Here is a 22268-nt window from a genome sequence, read left to right on the forward strand (position 1 = left end):
ATCATGTGTCGGTCAACCCTTGGACCAAGCTTTCCCCGTCTGTCTGCACCTGATCGGCTCTTTCGCTTCCTGCAAAATGACTGGCCATAACACCAAATGGGGAATGATCCGCTTTCTGAAACTGGTGTTATTAAGTTTATTGCTGATATTGCTTATTTTATTTTTGGTGGCTGCAGTTAGGACTTTGACGTTAGAGGTGAATGCGGGTCTTCAGCTTGCGCCATGGGAGAAAACAGCCAACATATCAGCCAATATCAGTAAACAGGAGAGAGCGGTGCTGCTGGCAAATTTCAAAGGTAACGTCTGTAAATCTGTAAACTCAGATGTGCAAAGGCGATGACCTGCTCGGTGCTCATGTGGCTTAGAGGGTCGTCCAAGTCTGACATGTGTAAACAAACATATAACGTTAGCGTTAAAAATAATTGGCACGCTGCGAATGTAACTTCGGTTTCTGTCGTGTTTGACCGGATTGTCACAGATGTACGTCGAAAATGTACTGTAGGTGTAAATGAACAAGCCACAGACACGTGTAAGTTCATGTCTGGTGTTGCAGAGACAGTACAGTGTAGTCAGAGCTCATGTATGTTTACTCAGTTTATTACCTCTCTGGTACTCTGATTTACCTGCAAGCCAAGACACTTCCTTTTAAAACCCGCCCACAACGAGATACGCCTCACCTATACCTTCCTAGGGGGTTGTGGTGGGTGGAATATTTAAAAACAGTTTATTTAAGTAATATAGCAACGTATTAAACTTGGATTTAGAGCATTAACCTTCAATCTTAAATTCTGTTAGGAGACCCTCACAGATATCTACAGTCCCAGTTATTACACATCAATAATCTACACCAGGGGTGCAGAACTCTGGTCCTGGGCTGGTGTCCAGCACAGTTTGTGGATTTACCTGCTCCAACACTCCTGATTACACTTATCTTTTAATTGCCAGGTTAAGTGGGTGTGTTTGAACAGGGAAACCTCCAAACTGTGCTGGACACTGGCCCTCCAGGACCGGAGTTGTGCACCCCTGATCTACGCTCTTAAAAAAGATGGTTCTTCATACATTCTTTGGTAAAGGGAATTTTTCTGTTTAGAATGAAGTTTAATACAGAATTATTCCATGCTTTAATGGTGCATTTAATAGGTTCTTCAGATTGACGGAAAATGTCTTATATGGTTCTATATAGCACCAAAAAGTGTTCTTCTGTTGTTACAAGCTTGACATCACAATAGAAGAACACTTTTTCAAAAAGGTTCTATATAGAATCCAATGTAATACGTTCTCCATCACTCTGAAGAATGGGTTCTTTGAGTGTTTTTGTTTACTAAAGAACTCCTGATGAACCATCTTTTTAAGAGTGAATGAATAACCTCCTTGAACATGTCTCTATATAGGATCAATAAAGGTTCTTCTGTTGATACATTCTTGACATCATAACAATAGAGGAGCCCTTTTTTGCCATTTAGAACCATATACAGCACATTCTCCATCAGTCTGAAGAACCCTTCTTTATAGATCTCATGGTGGTTAAGACGATTAAGACTCTTTGGAGCCAGAAGGGAAATCCTTACCCTTTTCTTTTGCTGCACCATTCAAAGTATCTTGGCATATTGAAGTTCGGTCTGCTTCAGTGACCTTACAACCCAGCTTAAGGCCAGGATCTTACGGCCCCTCGGCGTGTGCACTGAAGCCATACGGGAATCCAGGGAACACTCCTTCAAAGCTGCAGAAATAATTCCTTTAGATTGGCTGATAAAATGGTGTGGGATTCCTCTCATGCATTGCATCAGAAGTTTCAGTTACTTTCCTCAGTTACTTTCTTTTTTAAAATAAATAAATAAATAAATAATATCAGGCATAACATTATGACCACCTCCTTGTTTCTACACTCATTGTCCATTTTATCAGCTCCACTTACTATATAGGTGCACTTTGTAGTTCTGCAATTACAGACTGTAGTCCATCTGTTTCTCTGCATACTTTGTTAGCCCCCTTTTACCCTGTTCTTCGGTAGGCAGGACCCACATGGACCCTCACAGAGCAGGTACTATTTGGGTGGTGGCTTATTCTCAGCACTGCAGTAACACTGACGTGGTGGTGGTGGTGTGTTAGTGTGTGTTGTGCTGGTCTGAGTGGATCAGACACAGCAGTGCTGCTGGAGGTTTTTAAACACTTCAGTGTCACTGCTGGACTGAGAATAGTCCACCAACCAAAAATATCCAGCCAACAGCGTCCTGTGGGCAGCGTCCTGTGACCACTGATGAAGCACTAGAGGATGACCAACACAAACTGTGCAGCAGCAGATGAGCTATCGTCTCTGACTTTACATCTACAAGGTGGACTGACAAGGTAGGAGTGTCTAATAGAGTGGACAGTGAGTGTTACTGCAGTGCTGAGAATGATCCACCACCCAAATAGTACCTGTAATGTGAGGGTTCATGGGGGTCCTGACCACCGACGAACTGGGTGAAAGGGAGCTAACAAAGTATGCAGAGAAGCAGATGAACCACAAAGTGCACATACATGGTAAGTGGAGCTGAGAAAAGAGTGTAGATTGAAGGAGATGTACTTAATGAAGTGGCTGGTTAGTGTATATAAGCATATGTTTATGGAATATATGTATAATTTGTGCTTTTTGTTAGCATGGTGAATGAACTCTGTTGTGTGTTGGTTGTTTATGTAGTTTATGTATTGATGCATTTTTGAAATGCTTTGTGTACTTTTGATTGTTTATCAGGTTATGCAGGATGCATTTCTGTGAAAACTGACGCAGTATTATTATTCAAAACACTTAAAGGGCTCATATCAAGGAAAACTCAATTTTCCTCGCTTGTTTGAAATAATAATAAAAATATTTTGATGTAGTCTGTTAACACTGTAAAGTTTAAAAAGCTTACAGTGCTGTCCTTATGGGAAATAAGCTTCAAAAACAGCCCATCTTGAATTCACTGTTTTTGTGATGAAAGCCTACACTTAGTCCCCACATGTTCCCACTGACGTTATGACTGACTGAAATAGATCCCTGCTCCCTCATTAGTGTTATGATGAATAGGGTGAATTAATTAGTTCTCTAAATAGCGGTTAAAACATATAAATCAATAAATTAATTTGGACGCTCATCATCAACCTATGTCAGCTACCAGTTGCATAAACAACCCAACATTAGTTGCTTGAGCAAGGCTAGTGTTGGCTGTATCGTTGTAGTCTTGGGCAAAAGTACAAAACTTGGTCCATGATTAAAGTATCTACAATAGCATTGTTTTTGCTAGGAAGTAATTCTTGGAATTCTTCGTGAATCTAGGCTTTTTGTTTTCAACTATGCTGACGTTTTTGCTGAAGAGTTTTGACTTAGTAGCAACGTGAGCTAATGCTCCTTTGTTATTTATTAACAAAAGACTCAGTGCACTTTGGTGTATATTCAGCTGAGTGGAGATCTAAAGTGTTTAATAGAAATTATGTGTACATTGTGGAAGACTGATAGATTCAGACACTACGAGAAAAATGACAACACAGATAAGGATCCATTTCAGTCACAGCCAAGGAGTTTTTCAGCCTGGGCTGCTATAACGTATAGCACAAAACGAGGCAGCCAATCAGAACAGAGATCATCTACTTAAATCAGCCTTCAAGGCACAATGACAAAAATAACTGTCAATAACAGTGAATAAGAATATACTACAAAATTGACAACCAGGGTCAAGAAGCTAGCAGCAGTGCTAAAATAAATCTTATGCTGGCCTAACACCACATGACTTTTCAATGCTATTTCTCTCTCTTGCAGACAAGTTTTTCAATGTCGGAATAAGATCATGAGTCCATAGATAGAAAAAAGAGAGAGAGAGTGCAAGGAAGAAAATGCATGTAAAAAAAAAGCAAATCTGCTCCATGTTGAAACAATAATAATCATAATAACCTAAAAATGTAGAATAGCTGTTTTACATTTCAAGTTCACTGAGCCTGTAACAGTAAAACAAGGAAATGTGCCGAAGACAAAGAATGGCATTATTGAAGAAGCATCATTTTTTTTTCCTTTCTCTCGCAGTGGTTTTCTATTTTGTCTGTTTGTTTTTTATGGTTTAGTACAGGGGTCTTTAATTAAAATTCAGTAAGGTCCAATTAGAGAAAATATCCTCAAGCAAAGGTCCGGAACATCACAAAGTCTAACTTGCATTACTGTTCAGTGCCATATACTGTAAACTGAAGTAGCCTAGTAGGTATATCAACATCTTATGCAGTCAAGAACTGAATGTCAAATCAAATAAAGTACAATTCAGTTGTTTTTTAACAACATTTATTGTTGGTTTCTCTTTTTAGAACTTCCCTATGACTCACTTTCTTCTCCGACTGCTGTTTCTCGCCTCGTCCCTCCCCTGTGTACGTCACTCACTCCAGTCTCAGTGCTCATCGTAATGCACAGATCTGATTGGTTGAGTAGCGTCACATGTGATATTAACAATGCATGCGATTGGTCTGTGAGTCTCCGACCGCTTAAGCCGTACCTTAATGACTAGAAAGGTTACGCCGATTAAAATAGGACCACCCAGTCAAAATTAAATAATTCTCCATAGTTTATTGGTTATAAGTCCAGGTCCACATAGGACAGTGTCTGGGTCCGGACTCAGGCCGCGGTCCGCCTATTAGTGACCTCTGGTTTAGAACATGACATACAATCAGCAATGCTGAATCGTTACATGTTTCATGTTTTTTTACATGTGTAAATCTTTACATCAAATAAAAAAAGAAACTGCGTATTTTGCAGGTTAATTAAAAACTACTGGGTGATGATCTGCCAGAATATACAATTCCACAGTGAACTGGGCGGAGCCCCAGATTTTTTACTTCTCCCGCCATTGTATTTTCCCATTTGTACCACTTCAGAGTAGAGAAGGAAAAGGGTTTCTCGTCTTGTAATTTCCACGATGTGCATGATGGGAAATAATCTCAAAAATCTAGATCCTGCAAGATACCCAGTCTTTGCAAAATCATAGACTGTGACTAAAACCTCTGTGACATTGTCTTTAGATGTGAGCGGGTATTAAACTTTAGTCTTTCCAAAGTCTTTTCAAAGTCTTTTCAGAGATTTCGAGTGTAAGGTTAGCCAGGGTTCAGGGTAAAACACTTACACAATGCCATCCGACCCCACCTCCATGACATTGCTCAAGTAGGCAGGAGGCGTGTCTTGTAGGATGCGGGTGGATACTGTTGTTCCACCCCTTTTGAAGCACGCTGACCCCATTGGTCAGATAAAAGTCAAATAAGTCAGAAGTAACTGACGTTCTTGAAAATAATGTGATTTCTGAGTCAAATATTCATCAAATATAAATCTTCAACATTTAGTCCACTGAATCATGCAATGATTAATAAACCCAAGCATTTCCATCTTTCCTGTTTGATTCATTAGAGGCCATTCAGATCCCCACAGTGTCATTCTCTGAGACTGAACAGAACACAAGTGCTCTGCGAGAGTTTGACCAGCTTCTGAGAAAAGGTTAGAAACTAATTAATTCATTGCTAACATTTATGTTCTTCACTAAAACTGAACAGTCATTTGAACAGTCCTTTCCCCTTTAACTCCACATGTAGTGTTTCCTCCATAACTGCTGTGTTTTGGGTGCTTGTTTGCGTCAGTCTTCCCCACAGTCTTCTCATCCAGCCTGGTTAAGCATGAGGTGGTGGCTAACTACAGCCACCTGTTCACCGTGCTGGGGTCTGAGCCGGAACTGGTGCCCTACATGCTGCTGGCACACATTGACGTGGTGCCAGCGAATGAGGCGGACGGGTGGGAGGCCCCTCCCTTCTCCGCTAAAGAGCTGAATGGGTTTATTTATGGACGAGGGACCATCGACAATAAACAGTCTGTCATGGTATGGCGAGCCTGCAGGGCAGCGCTTTCTTTTTGTTAAACAATATTACACTTGTTCTGTGGAAACTGCTGCTGAATATGATCTCGTCTGTCCTTGAAGGGGATCCTTCAGGCGCTGGAGTACTTGTTACAGCGAGGATATGTTCCACGGCGAGGGTTCTACATCGGTTTGGGTCACGATGAAGAGGTCAGGCACTCTCACACTTTGCATCCATAAAACCTTGTATGTCTGAAATGATAACTTTAAAGAAGACGGTAGACGCGCTCTTTAAATTTGATGTATGTTAAACATTTTATTTCAGGTCATTTTGAACTATTTTTGTTTTTATCATGAAATTTTCACACAGCATAAAGGGCAGCTGGCTTATTCAAATAGTTGATGTTCAAATTAATTAGAACATCAACTTTCTGTGCAAATTGCAAGCGAGGAAATGAAAATGAATTAAAAGAAATGCGATTTTGCTGCCCAGCAGCTTATTTACATCTATCTTTTACTGATAAAAATGCTTCACATAATGAAGTCGTTTCCTGCAAAGAACTGTTGTTGCATAAGTTTTAGTTTATCATTAAAAGAAACTGTGTTTGATATGTTTCCATCTCTAATTTCTTGTATGTCACAACTTGTGTGCCTTTGACTTCCCTGTCTCCCCTAAAACCTATTAATAAGGACATTCTTTTCTATTTTATTTTTTGTTTATCTATTATTTGGTTATTTTCCATCGGCACCATTAAACAAGAGATCACATTTCTTTTCCAAGTAGAGCTGTTTGAGTTCTTTCTATTCCACACATCTCCTCTGTAAGTGCTGAAAAGTATTAGCATTCAATTTAAAAGCTCTCTCATCTCCTCTTCAGTCCAGCTCTACCTCTCAGCCACTCTGTTTGTCTTTGTTGCAAGAGGCATGTGAGGGAAATCTTTCACAGGACATTAAATTTAAGAGTAAATGCATCATTTTCACATTTAAGGAATCAATAAAAATGTATCTGCTAATGTTGATCAGAGCTATCATAAAATATAAGTGACAACTTCCTTGTCCATAGCCTACACCGTCAAACTTTTTGAAGTGAGAAAACATTCATGGCAAAAAAAAATCCTTTGAATGAGCTCAGCATGTGATTATATGCTTCATTGTCAGTATACTATACACAAGGGGTGGGAACAAGTCACTAAGTTGCAAGTAACCAGTCTGACACTTGAGTCCCGAGTCAAATTCCAAGTCAAGAAAGTTAAGACCCGATTCAAATCCCGAGTCAGCACAGGCGAGTCTCAAGACGAGTCCCAAGTCCTAATCCCACAGCCTTTTAATGACAGCTTGTTAGTAGTATGTGGCTGTATATTAATTTTTAATTAATTTTTTTATTTATTTTATTCACCATATATGTATATGTATACCATATGATATATACACACACACGTATGTGATTTTTGGGAACGTTTAGGCGAATAGGATTAAAATAAAAGCTAGCTCAGCGCTAAAACTGCACCATTTAAGGTAGGAGAGCAAATTCAAATATGAAGCTGGCAAATAAGTCAGTTTCAGTTTTGTGTCGAATGCTGTGCTTGATTTACCTGCAGAAGCTGTTAAAATCCTTCAAATAGAGAGAGTTGTTTCTTTTGATTGGCTACTATGAGGAAAATGGTCAGTTCTCCTGGTAAGTTTCTCTAGTATGGGCTTATTGATGCTGCTGATGCTCCACTTGTTGCCAGAGTACAGCGGAGAACTTGAACTTTAACGCTTCAAGTGTCTTCTGAAATAAAATAAGCCAAGCATAAATACAGTTTTAAGTCTTTTTTTGATTTTGTGGAGTCGAGTCTCAAGTCAGCAAGTTCGTGACTCAAGTCCAAGTCATGTGACTCTGCTTTACACCTGATCAAAGCTTCAAACCTATACACGTCCATGTCGTTTGCAGCCTGTTAAGCAGAAGCCTGTGCAAGTTTGTCTTGATGAAAAGTTCCATTCTGCTTTGTCTGTGAAGGTGAGCGGCTTTAGTGGGGCGGTGAATATAGTTAAAGTGCTGAAGAGCCGTGGAGTGAAACTGCAGTATGTTCTAGATGAAGGCCTGGCAGTGCTGGACGGAATTATAAATGGACTGAAGGGGCCGGCTGCGCTGTGAGATCTTTTACTGAGTCATTTCACTTTGATATGCAAAACCATATACATGGCTTAACATGCTGCCTCAGATTAACCTAATGAGTTTATTTTTGTGTGTGTTGTAGAATAGGTGTCAGTGAGAAGGGATCAGCCACAGTGAAGCTGAGTGTCACCATGAAGCCAGGGCATTCCTCTATGCCCCCTAGAGAGAGCAGTATTGGCATCCTGGCAGCTGCAGTCACAAGGTGAAACAAACAGCCTACAACATCATAGTGGATATACAGTCCTTATAGTTGCGCACAACCATTTTGCATTGTTTGATCGAATTTCTACACTTCCATATGAACACCTGACAGTCTCCCACATTGAGTGCATTTACATGCACTTAATAATCCGATAACTGCAGAAAATCAGATTTTGTCAGTAATCCGATCAACGTGGTTACATGCTCTTGCATATTCAGATATTGGAAAAATCCAGGTCTACATGAGTCAGACAGTAATCAGATTTCTGCTTTACAACCAGCCAACGCAAACGTAATGTAAAACCTCATGCTGCGTACTCTTTACCTGAAAATATGAACATATATCATTAAGAAGATGAAGAATATGTAAATCCTTTTTTTTCGTGTTTGGTGTTCATATTTTCAGGTAAAGAGTAAACCGTCTGTAGCTCTAAAAGCTTTTTTCTGCCATCTTGCAACATTCACCGTCTGTTCTCGCACAGACCGAGAAATCCCATAGAAATCAGAGTAAGAGTTTACATGCACTGAGAAATCTGATTGCTGAGCTAAAATCCAGCTCTCTTTATCTGATTTCTTAATCAGATTTCTAGATCGGAGTATGGTGTTTACATGACCATTTGTATAATTAGATAACTGCAGAAATCCGATTATGATCAGATTATGGAGTGCATGTATACACACTCATTGATATCATGTCCAGCATTCAAACAATGGAGCTACAGTGCACAAACAGAGTCCCGGTTACTTTCACTTTCCCTAAGGCATGGTTCTTCAGTTCGGCTTGGTTCGTCATGGCTCTTCAGGGCCAGTGTCCAGCACAGTTTGGTGATTTTCCTGCTGTAACACATCCATTAACCCTGGCAATTAGCTGGCCATTAGTTGAACCACGTGTGTTTGAACAGGGAATTCTTCAGACTGTGCTGGACACCATCCCTCCAGGACCATAATGGAAGAGTCCTATGATTGTGGAGAATCCATGCATGATCTGGCAGTACTATGCTTTAAACATATCACAGATTCTTCTTTCTGTAAACCACTATCAGCTCTGAAAGAACAAATTATACAGATTTGCAGCTTAACTGACTGAAGAATTTGTGAGTGTTCTAGAAAAAAAACTCCTATTATACACTGTAAAAAATGAGAGGTCAGCTCAACTTAAAATGATATAGTAACTGATTACATGGCTTTTTTTTAGTTGACTCAACTTGAGGACACCAGAGTTCACCCAACTCAAACTTCTTAGTTGAGTGAAAAATTTTCCCAGCTATGGTTTCTCGGTCTGCATCTCAGTTAGATCAACAAAACCTAAATTTTTTACTCAGTTACTCACAAGCTAGCACTCCTTCTATCACAATACCATCTGGTATATTTTTTCTCTTGGGCTTCCAGATATGGACAGCTGTGGTATTGCTGGGATTCAAACTCACAGTCTCTTGATGTTGGGACGAATTATTAGACAGTTACACCACATGAGACACTGCTGTGTTTTAAAGTTAAAACAACAAATATTTTCTCCAGTGTATTAAACATTTGTAGACCCAAAATCTGAGTTGCTTCATGTGTTCCTGAGTGGTGCAGACATCACCCCAACAGGAGGTTGTGAGTTTGAGCCCCAGCGATGCCATAGCCATCTGTAAGTGAGTACCCAACTGGAAAAATGTCTAGCTGGATTGTGTGATGGAGAGAGTCCCGGCTAGTGGGGAAGTTGAGTATAAAAACAAGTTCATTTTATTGACCTCACTGAAATGCAGAACTAAAACTTAAGAGAACTTTTGCTCAACTAAGAAGTTTGAGTTGTGTGAACTCTGGTGTCCTCAAGTTGAGTCAACTTAAGAAAAGCCATGAAATCAGTTACTCTATCATTTTGAGTTAAGCTTATCTCTCATTTTTTACAGTGTGCGTGTATTTCAACTCAGCAGGTTTTCTAAGCACAGGACAACGTGTCAAAATTGTCAGTGGTAACTGATGGTGTGCTACAGATGTGGAGGACAGAGGTTAGGTAGAAAAATTGAAGAGTTTTGAAAAGATGTTCACTCTTTTACCCCCTACAAGTTAGCTACAAATGTCTTACCCTATAACTACTTAAAAATTGCCTGTAAAGTTTTACATCTAACTTAAGTTTCAGGAAACTGAGCAATAGATTGTTTTTCACCGTTTCATCTACAGGTTGGAGGAACACCCGATGCCCAGACTGTTTGGCTATGGTCCTGAGCGAGCCACTTTTGAACACCTGGCACATAAGGTAAATCGCACCTGGGCGAACCCGCCTGCGGACATTTCAAAGAGTTATTGTCATTGTATGATTCTTTTATACAGGCATATGTATCAGTTTAATACTCAGCTTAATTTTCTGGTTTATGTTGCAGTTTGGCCTGCCGCTCAGATTCATCATGTCCAATTTGTGGCTTTTCACCCCCTTGCTGAGCAGGTACGTCTTGTGTCATTAAAGCAATAAGCTGTGAGAGGCCATGCGATACAGTGATTGTATAAAATGGCAGCCAAATACAGTATGAAATAACGCACCAGTATTCAGTAAATAATTAAATGGTTATTAGTATCATACACAGTAACCAGTTCTGCCAAGTAGTATAGTTAATTAATAGTTGTTGTAGTTGCCAAGCAACATAATGCTAAAAGATTATTCTATTTACAGTACTGTGCAAACATCAGAGACCTCCCTTCATTTATTTGATTTACAGTCAAAATAACCATTAAATATTTAGGTTACTCCTTTCTCAACATCAGCAAAACAAACAGAAAACGCATATTTAAATTACACAAAAGCCTTAATATAATGAACTAAATATAATATTACATTTTTAGTATTTAGTGTATCCACTCTTTCTTTTCAGCCGTTTGTTTCAGGAGACCTCCAAAATTCAGACTTGCATTTTCTGCTTCTCAAGATCCAAGTAATCCCAAACGTATTCAGTTAAGTGGAGGTCTGGACTCTGGGTTGGTCCGTCAATTGTTCTGAGAACACCAGCAGCTTCCTTGATTGATTTGCAAAGGTTCCTCTTTGTTGATTATTTCCTTTTTTCTCTGTAATGGCTTCTTTACAGCTAAACATCCTTTCAGACCCATAGTGTTGAGTCGCTTTCTCGCAGTGGAAGGATAAACAGAAATACCTGTTGATTTTTTTTAAACCTAAAGTAAGAGTGGAGCTTGGTTTCTCAATGAAGCTTTAGGTACTATCATTTTTAATTATTTCAGACTCCAGATTTGGAAACTCCTGTTTATTTTCACTCATTTTCCTTTGACATTCCCCTTCCTTAAGTGGACAATCTTGTATATAATCTCCTCAGAAATATCTCTTGAATTTACTTGGCTGGAAAATAAATAAATGAGAGGTGGTCTCTGACTTGCACAGTACTGTACAGCACAATGACCTGCTGCGTTAAAGGCACAGTATACGATTTTCTTCCAGTGCACTTTTTGTCAAATTCAGTTCATATCTCTGCTAGCTGTCCGTTTTGTGTGCGAGCTGAAAAAACCACCTGGTGTTCATACACACACCCTGGCTCTGTAAAAAGGGAACCAAAGTGGTTCGGGATCAGAAACACAACACTATTCCAGCCAATCAGCAACAGGGAGTGTCTGTGCAGGATGGGGGAAGAGGAGTGGCTACCTGCTGAACTCCATGCAATGTCAAGAAGGAGAAATGGCCAAAGAGGAGATCTGCTAAACAAAGATTGAGAAAAAAGGTTCTTAGATTAGGCGTTTCAGTGCTGGAGAGACGTCCGGGAGTTGACGAGGCTGAAGTGAGCTTCCTATTCCTAAATCGGGCAGCAGTTCCATTTTGGTGCTTGAGGTGTCTGAATCCAGCTGTTGCACCATTTAAGGTGGAACTGGAAAATTTGAACAAGAAGCTGAGGCACCTTAATGTAGCCTAACTGCTGTACCATTTAAGGTGGAACGGGAAAATTCGAACAAGAAGCTGAGGTGCTGGAATGCAACTGCTGCAACATTTAAGGTGGAACGGGAAAATTTAAACAAGAAGCTGGCAAAAAGGAAGCTGACTTCAGCTTCATCGAGAGTTGACAGGTGGATTAAATTATTTTTGTGGTTTCACAGAACCAAGTCAGGACTGTCTTGTCCCGTTGATGATGTTTGCGATAGCAACTGGTCAGCTTCATAGCAGCAATTGTAGTGACAGTTGCTAACCCACAACCTAGCTAACGTTAGTTATTACCTGTGTGGTTGTTTGCTCTAACGTGTGGTTTGTCCGTACAAAGTTTGCAAAGGGTTTTATGGCTATGAAATTTGCTAGTCCTGTTACTTTTGCCTTGGCAATGCATGTCCCTGAATTTGGGGGGGCAGATCTTCTGAAGAAGCACTGAAGGGTGTATTTGTTTTGCTGTTGAGTTCAAATATCAACAGTCATTCCCCAGAATCATATACTGCACCTTTAATACAGAATTAAGTTGGCTCAGGCAATCATATTAAAGAACAAGGCTTATCTGTTTTATAAATTGTGTTTTACAAACAAACCTCACAATGGGTTTCCAGAGTAATGGAGAGAAGACCTGACACGAATGCTTTTGTCCGGACTACTACAGCAGTCACCATGTTTAACTCTGGTGTGAAGGTAGAAGATTTCTTCATTTTAACACCCATATAAACGCATATTCTCAAACTTTTTGAATGCAGGCACCTCATTCCTTCTCCCTCTGCAGATCAATGTGCTTCCATCACACGCTGAGGCCTTTGTGAATCTGCGCATCCACTCTGCCCAAACACTGCAGGAGGTGAGATGTCACCACTGTTGTCATGGAGATGTTGACTTTGTGCATTCAAGTTCAAAGGGAACATATTACTGCTCTTTGTACTAAGTACGAGCAGATCTTTTAAAGTGGAGACTTTGAAGGTTTCAAGCACATACGCCACAATTTTCTGTTCATTTTAGGATGTAAAAATTTGTTCTTTGAACAGTCAGATGTTGCTTCTCCTAAGACTTTCCTTCTTCTGCCTCAAGGACAATAATCATGGTGCAGGGTGATTTGCATGAATCAGAGTCATGCAAAGGAGATAATACATTCAGGGGAGAGAGAGCTCACAGAGAGACTGCAGGGCAATCTGTCTCTTTGTACAATCAGAAAAAAGAAAAATAGCTGTCTCTCCTTTCAGTTCATCCTACTTTCCCCCCAGATGTAGTCAATCAACTAAGACATGTTTGGTGTCTGAAGTTTGCTTCTTTAGTTTTTCACTGGAGCTGTGAGGATAATGTAGCTAACAAGTAGTGGAAGCATATACCCATCCATCAGCTTTAGACTAACTGCATGCACTACATCAACACATTTCCTTGTTGAGTATATTCAAATATGCTAAATTGCATCTTGAAGTCTGAATGTTGTCTGTACTTTTGGCCATTTTGGCTGAAAGTCTGTTATGTTGTGTCAGAAACCACATAAGCAGGTCTGTTTGAGATTACTCAGTGCAGTTTGAGTCAAGTGTGTAGTGATTTAGGCTTGCAGTTTGCACAGTGCTAACCAAGCTTCCATTACTTGTTGGCTACATTAGCCTTATAGAGGCTGATTACACCTTATAACAGCATGCATTTCTGGTGATTGGAGAACATTTGGAATTTCACTTGACTGTGTGAAAAGCCAAGTGTAAACATACCCAGAGAGCACTGTGATTAGGTCGGATGTTAGTGGAAATGCTTCTGCCGAGTGCCGACTAGCAAATGAGAGGGTGAACAAGGTAACTCAAGATGAAGAACAAAAAAGAACAGAATAGAATAGAACTTTATTGTCCGCCAAGGCAGCATAATCATCTTTCGTTTCTCGGATTCAAAATAAACACATAGCACATCACTAAATACTCACAGTAGACACTCATCACAAAGATGTAAATTAGTGCAAGTTAATACAATTTGTTGGTAGGTTTGATTGTATTAGGGATAATCAATCCCTTATACATTTATTTTAATTTATCAGAGGCACTCTGTAGCGAACCCCAGAAGGGATCAGTCTTGATGAAGAGGATGCTTTGGGTCATCAATTATTATCAGTTTTTCTGATTGCAGCTATGTTAAAAGATCACGTTTAAAGATCATCTAATGATTGTTGTCCCTACCATCTGGATGATCTTGATCAATTTATTTTTATTTGCTGATGTCTGTACTACACACAAGGATGCTCTGATGTACACTTTTTCCAAAATATTATTATTAACCCTAAACCCCTTCAGTTTGCTAATCAAATACAATCTCTAAATAGCTTTTTTTGCATATACAATCAATACTGTATGCAAGACTCAGTAACATACGTGATGCTGGAGTTTAACAAAACCAAGGAATCTTGGACTCTGGGCCAATGAAACAGTCCAAACCAAGCTTGTCAATTTGTATTGTAAATCCACATCAAATGGATGTACAACATGATTGATGTACATTTTACTAGAGCTGCATGATGTGAACATAAAATGCAATGTTTGATAAAGCTGCTGCGTATCACAATAACAATACGAGAAGAGATAAATTGATGATTGTAATAGTGTGCCTCTGACTGAATGTGCCGCAAGCCCTTTTTTAAAAATAATTTTTAGGATGGGGTCTGTTTTATCAGAAATCTAACAATGTCTAATTAAAGCAAACAGCAAAATATACAATTACAAAAGCACCATTCTGTGCAAGAGAAATAAAAAATAACAACATTTGATGCATTTTTAAGCCTGAAAGCACTTGTAAGCTTCTAACTCCTCATTTCTCTGATCTAATTATGCCACTCTGGCAGCACACGTGAGGTAATATGATCCGTTCTAATATGATTTATACTCTTTACAAGTGAAAGTAAAAGCGGATCTCATCTGGACACACGGGGGATGCATGTTAGTGAAAAGTGTAAATGAAATCATTCCAGACATGAAACATGTTGATGCTTTGTAGTTCCAGTTCAAAAGGAATGAAGCAAACATATGACAGCAGTGTCTCATTAAGGACATAAACGTCCCTCTCTCTGCCACTTTTTCTGTACATCTCTTCTGTAGGTGATGGAGCTGATCAAGTCCACCGTAGCAGATGATCGTGTGAAGATCGAGCTGGTGAGTGGGTTCAACCCCCTGCCCATCAGCTCCTACACTGAGCAGTCCTTTGGGTTCCAGGTCATTAAGAAGACAGTGCTGGACATGTTTCCCCAGCTCACGGTGGCCCCGGGTAAGCTTCTCGCTGAGAAGGCCTGAGAAGTCCTGCTTTGCTTTTTAAAATAAGCTTATTTAAGGAGTTTCAGACACGATACATTTGAAAACCTCAAATTAATCCATCAAAAGTTTCACACAGACTATATACAGATTTTAAATTAATCAAAGTTTCAGCAAAGTCAGTGGATTTTTATCCCTTGTTCTTCTGCCTAATCCACTCTAAGTGCTCAAGTGGCTGAAGAGCTACTTACACGCTTCATTTGCCACTGAAGAAGCCCAGACTACTGCTTAATCTCTGCGTTTTCCCTCTATTGCTTTTGTCCACTTCACAGGGATTTGCGTTGGCAACACTGATAGCCGTCATTACACTGACCTCACCAAGGACATTTACCGTTTTGCTCCGACCTGGTTTAAACCAGGTGACACCCAGAGGTAAGACACTGGAATTAAGCAGGGCGAAGGACAGGAAGGAACTCCAGATACTCACCTTTCTTTCTTTTTTATGCCCATGTTTAGGTTCCATGGCATCAATGAGAGAATTTCTCCTAAGAACTACGAGGAGCTTGTTGTGTTTTACTTTCAGCTCTTCCAGAACTGTGACATCAGAAACTTGCCCACCCCTCACGCCAGTCAGCATGAGCTGTGAGCCTGTTTTAGAGCCAGTTTTAGCTGATCAATATTTTATTTTAAGATGCTCATACAAAATTGATAAAATATTTCTGTGATTTTTCTTTTGTTGGACAACTGATCTACTCAGGAATTATCTAGAACAGTGAGAAAGATCATGTATTACTCAGGAACGCTACAGGAAAGGAATGATATAGCAGAAACTCCTTGCAAATAAGGAGTCTGGCCTTGTCAGGAGTTAATCCTCTTGAATGATGGAATGATATAGAAAATTCTAAATGATATGTAGGAGAACACTAGTAGTCACCAACCCAGGTCTTGGAGATCTACCTTCTTGCAGAGAACAAGTGTTCTGTTTTTACTAAGTACAAGGAAAAGTGTTGAAATTATTAAATATTGTATGAAATGGAGATTAGATTGAAAAGTAGTGGTGTATTCTATTAATTAATTAATTAATTAATCTATTGTTGACACACAGGCCTGTTGATTCAGGCCTGTTATCTAGAAGTTTTATCAATACTGCTAAACTGAGATAGTTGGTTTCAGGAGTGACCCCTCTTGAGTAGAAAAGCTAATTGTTATGAAAGTAGCATTGATGAGCTCTTGTAATGGTAATGGCACTGACAAAGTCTCCGCCAAGCACAGTTACTGACCATATTTAGACCAAAAAAAAAAACTATGCTACCAATGACTGTTAGACTGGCATGTGGGGGTGGGGGTGGGGGTGGGGGTGGTGGTGGGGGTGGGGGTGGGGGGGGGCGGTATTTGTGCTTATTCACAGTCAAAAGGCACTGATGTTGGATGAGATGGCCTGGTTTACACTCAGTGTTCTAGTTCATCCCAAAGGTGTTCAGTGGGGTGGAGGTCAGGGCTCTGTGCAGGCCACTCGAGGTCCTTCACAACAAACTTGTCAAACCATGTCTTCATTGACCTCACTTTGTGCACAGGGGCACACTAATGCTGGAACAGGAAAAGGCCTTCCCTAAACTGTTACGACAAAGTTGAAAGCATATAATTGCCTGAAATGTCTTTATATGCTGTAGCATTAACATTACCCTTCACTGGAACTAAGGGGCTTAGCCAAATCCCTAAAAAACATCCCCAGACCATTATCCCGCCTCTGCCAAACTTGGCACTGTGCAATCCAGTAGATAGTGTTTTCCTGGCATCTGCTAAACTCCTGGTGCTCAGTACATGTGCTGATGTTGCCAGGTTGAACACTTTACCAGTGGTAAAAATGCCTTTCAGCACACTGAGAAACTGTAGTGTACAACTCAAAAATGAGTTGTACACTACAGTTTGTTATTTATTTTGCATGTGTGACAGAGGTCACACCCTTAGATAGTTTAAAGAAATTAGCTAATGTCATGGCAAATGAGGGCAATAATTGTCATCGTTTGGTTAGCCACAGCATTTTAAACTGGAAACTCAACAACATGTAGGGAAACTAAGTGTGCTGCACTCTCATTACGTTGAATGAGACATTCTGTAAAGCTTGTCTAACATGGCAATTTGGAACTCTGTAGTGAGTGATACAACAGATACTATGGAACTTTTACATGCTACTTACTTCAGCACTGCGCTCTGAGGTCTACCGCTTTGTGGCTGAGCTGTTGTTGCTCTTAGACACTTGCATTTCACAATAACAGCACTTACAACTGACTGGGGCAGATCTAGCAGGGAAGAAATTTCACAAACTAACTTGTGGCATCACACGACAGTGCCACATCACTGAGCTCTTCAGTATGACCCACTCTACTGCCAGTGTTAGTCTATGGAGACTGCATGGAAATGTGTTTGATTCTTTACACCTTTTAGCAATGGGTGTGGCTGAAACACCTTTACTTAATAATTAGGAGGGGTGTCCACATAATTTTGGTCATATAGTATATTTTCCCATATGAGGACCATGAATTAATGGTGTTTATAGGAACACATGCTAAATGGTGCATACAGGGTCAGTCTGGCACTTAGTTTGTTCTTTTTGTGGCATTTTTAAAAAATGTACACGCAAAGGCAGGGACTAAATGCTAGTGTAGATAATAATAATCATACATTGATTTCATCTGATTTAACCTTAAATTTCTTTAATTCTCTCTTGATTGATTGTCACTGGTGTTAGTGGTTCACACATCAGTGCAAATGGGAAGCAGGTACTCGCAAATACAAAATCTGTCACTGAAAATATAGTGAAAAATACAGTGATCAATAGATGTTTCTTAAGAGGAACATCTATTGATCACTGAAGGGTCTGCATGCATGGGGACCCTCCAAACATCTGCAGTCATATTTGTATACTTTTTAATTACAAAAGCCTTGTACCCCTCTAATTTATTTCCATATGTTTTCCACTAATGAAATAGAAACACAGACTGCAACACCCATTGTGGCTTACCAGTCATGCTATTGTTGTGCCTTATTTTGGATTATTTATTTTAATAAACACAGTACATACATTGTCAGGCATCACAAATGTTATGCATGTAACAGGAAAATTGTGGCAAAATCATTAAGGCTCATTTACATATTAAAATTGGTTATATTTGTGGGAGCTGTTGATCCAGCTGAACATAAACCAGAACATGAATCAATGTTTCTATAAATCTATGATACTGCAAAATATTTTTTAGCCATATCCTCTTTGGTGTGACTTGGTATGATTTTTTTAAAAAATAAATCAGGTTTCATATTTGAAATTAAATTGTTTGGGATCATTTTGTGTATGTGATATTGCTTGATCAACACTGACAATTGACAAACATTCTCTTTCCTGATATTTATTGACTCAGATGCATATGTCCCAGAATTTTTGGTGAATAATAACATTTTTACATTTATTATAGACTTTATTATAGACTCAATATATAATCTCTTTACAGTACAGTATTATAAATGGAGCCAGCTCAAAAATGTAAGTATACATGTTACAGTGAATGTGGCGAACCACACCTTTTTACACTAGTATAAAGCCAGAAGGTCAGCCATGCCTAATATATGCTAGCAATGTAACCTTAAGCCAGTTTTTTTTGCTATGCTAGTCAGAAATCATTATGGATAGTCATACAAATACACAAATACACTGATCAGGCATAACATTATGACCACCTCCTTGTTTCTACACTCATTGTCCATTTTATCAGCTCCACTTACTATATAGGTGCACTTTGTAGTTCTACAGTTACAGACTGTAGTCCATCTGTTTCTCTGCATACTTTGTTAGCCCCCTTTTACCCTGTTCTTCAGTGGTCAGGACCCCCACTGGACCCTCACAGAGCAGGTACTATTTGAATGATGGATCATTAGTAACACTGACGTGGTGGTGGTTTGTTAGTGTGTGTTGTGCTGGTCTGAGTGGATCAGACACAGCAGTGCTGCTGGACTTTTTAAACACTCTATCAGATGCACCATCCTCTAGTCCTTCATTGGTGGTCACAGGACGCTGCCCACAGGACACTGTGGGCTGGATATTTTTGGTTGGTGGACTATTCTCAGTCCAGCAGTGACACTGAGGTATTTAAAAGCTCCAGCAGCACTGCTGTGTCTGATCCACTCAGACCAGCGCAACACACACTAACACACCACCACCATGTCAGTGTTACTGGAGTGCTGAGAATGATCCACCACCCACAATAGTACCTGCTCTGTGAGGGTCCATGGGGGTCCTGACCACTGAAGAACAGGGTAAAAGGGGGCTAACAAAGTATGCAGAGAAACAGATGGACTACAGTCTGTAACTGTAGAACTACAAAGTGCACCTATATAGTAAGTAGAGCTGATAAAATGGACACTGAGCGTAGAAACAAGGAGGTGGTCATAATGTTATGCCTGATCAGTGTACATTAATATAAGAAGTGCTTGTGGATGTGTATCAGGTCAATGTCCTGTGTTCAGTTATGCTTACAGCGTCTAGTTACAGCTCTATGACCAGTTGCAGCACTTGAAGTTGTTATTGTAGACAGTTCCTGCAGGACAGTACTGTGTGAATGTCCTGGCACTGACACATCAGATGAAGGACTTTCAGTCATCAGGATTTGGATAGATACCCTCCGGCTTGCCCTCGCAGAAGTCAGAAACTGGAGCTACAATGGGGGAAGCAGGGGGCACAGTAGTTTTATGTGGCCCAGAGAGAGAGAGAGAGAGAGAGAGTATATCCAAGAATAACAGAGACAGGAAATTAGTCACTTATTATAATCATAATAATAAACAGTGCTAGAAATCTCTACTTAAGCAACAGTACAGCTACTGTAGTGATAGTTATCTTTAATATAACAAAGTATTCAAAAATTCAACTAAACATTAATACATTGTTTACTGAAAAACTACTTGGGTAATTTTTTATTTACTCAAACAGTTTAATTACTAATTTACAGAATTTTTCAGTTACTTTAAAGCTGCACTATGTACGTTTTGGGGATTTGGAGACCCCCCTGGTGGAAATGTGTAATTGCATGACGGTGTAGAAGAACACTGTACATTGGTTGTGTTTTGGACCTCTTCTCTGAGGGGATTAATCTCATGATTGTCAGCGAGTTGACAGAGTATTCAAAGAGAACTCCATCAAAACTTGGTGAAGGACGTGTAAGTGAATAATCTACTGTTATCATATCTTAACAGTATGTTTTACATTTGAAACACCTTAATTTCAGTCTTTGCAGGTTGACTCGCAGCAGCACATGGACACCCTATTTTAGTGCATCATTTCCTCGTGATTCAGTAATTCTACTTCTTTAAATTTTAACAAAAAAAAATCTTACAACTTTAAGGGACACTCCAAACAAAATAAAAAATTTGTTGTAAACATGCTTAATCACATCCTACAGTGGTGCCACAGTCATTAAAGTAAGATTTTCTGTCTTAAAGAGTAGAAAACCCCCCTTCAGATGATGTGTGTTGAAAATGGAAGGAACTTTTGATAAACTACAACTGCTTTTTAGTAGATTTTTAGGGTGGGTTGTTTTATATGTATATATTTTTTCAGCCATATAACTGGGGTAACGGTATTTAAACAGATTACTGGATTACTCAAATGACAGAAATGACTCAAAAGAAGAAGTTAAAATGTGTAAATAGCACAGTTGTTGGCAGTTTGACTTCTTTTCTCTGGCTGGGAAAAAAAACTCTTTGGTACCCATTTTGTGCCGACTAGAACGATAGAATCACTGTTTTCTTTATAATTTTGTTAAATGACGAAAGTAAAAGTTGCGCTAATGTTACCTCGATTCTATTTAGCTTAAAGATCAGGCGTTAGGCTGGCAATCAGGGTTGGTTGAGCACAGCAGGAATTCCCAATGCATTCTATCAAACTGTAAGGCTGAGGGTTATAATGCTGTGCTACAGAATACTGTCTAACACGACTAACTCTAGTTTTAGGCCAGAATGTCTCTTTAAGATAATATTTACCATATAGAAAGAAGGTCCAATGCTCAGTGTTTCTCTAGATTTCACTAGGCTACCTAAGGTAAACCAGTAGCTTTCCACTAATGTGTTTTAATAATATGCAGGGCATATTGCAGTCGTAATACACAACAATATAATTGCAATACAATATTTTATCTGTATTTTTCCGCCCTACTTACAGGGGGAAATGTACTTAACTCTAGTGTAATTACAACCCCAATTCCCAAGTTGGGATGTTGTGTAAAGTGTAAAAATATATATATATATATATATATATATATATATATATATATATATATATATATATATATATATATAAATAAAAACAGAATGCAATGATTTACAAATCTCATAGACCCATATTTTATTCACAATAGAACATAGAACACATATCAGATGTTGAAAGTGAGACTGTGAGATTGAGAAAGTGAGAGAGATTTTACCATTTCATGAAAAACATTAACTCATTTAGAACTTGATGGCAGCAACGTATCTCAAAAAAGTTGGGACAGGGGCAACAAAAGGCTGGAAAAGTAAGTGGTACTAATAAAAAAAACAGCTGAAGGAGTAATTTGCAACTAACTCACATGTCTGGGTATAAAAAGAGCATTTTAGAGAGGCAGAGTCTCTCAGAAGCAAAGATGAGCAAAGGTTCACCAATCTGCGAAAAACTGTGAGAAAATTGTGTCAATGTAAATTTGCGAAGACTTTGGATATCCCACCATCTACAGTACATAATATCATAAAAGGATTCAGAGAATCTGGAGAAATCCTTGTACATAAGGGACAAGGCTGACGGTCAGTATTGGATGCTCGTGATCTTCGGGGCCCTCAGGCGGCACTGCATTAAACACAGGCCTGATTTTGTACTGGAAATCACTGCATGGACTCAGGAACACTTCCAGAAA

The 22268-nt window shown here is 39.3% G+C and overlaps 1 protein-coding gene across 1 annotated transcript; it reads left to right on the forward strand.

The window, feature by feature from the left end:
* Positions 1–22: 22 nt before the first annotated feature.
* Positions 23–16675, forward strand: LOC118822599 (N-fatty-acyl-amino acid synthase/hydrolase PM20D1.2-like). The gene is made up of 13 exons (XM_036591750.1): positions 23–296; positions 5399–5485; positions 5626–5861; positions 5961–6047; positions 7837–7970; positions 8078–8197; positions 10363–10438; positions 10563–10624; positions 12706–12784; positions 12873–12944; positions 15187–15352; positions 15669–15768; positions 15853–16675. The coding sequence occupies exons 1-13, from the start codon at positions 77–79 to the stop codon at positions 15980–15982; spliced, it is 1569 nt and encodes a 522-aa protein (XP_036447643.1). The 5' UTR covers positions 23–76; the 3' UTR covers positions 15983–16675.
* Positions 16676–22268: the final 5593 nt, after the last annotated feature.

This window comes from Colossoma macropomum, unplaced genomic scaffold, assembly GCF_904425465.1.
Source record: "Colossoma macropomum unplaced genomic scaffold, Colossoma_macropomum, whole genome shotgun sequence".
NCBI classification, from domain to species: Eukaryota; Metazoa; Chordata; class Actinopteri; order Characiformes; family Serrasalmidae; genus Colossoma; species Colossoma macropomum.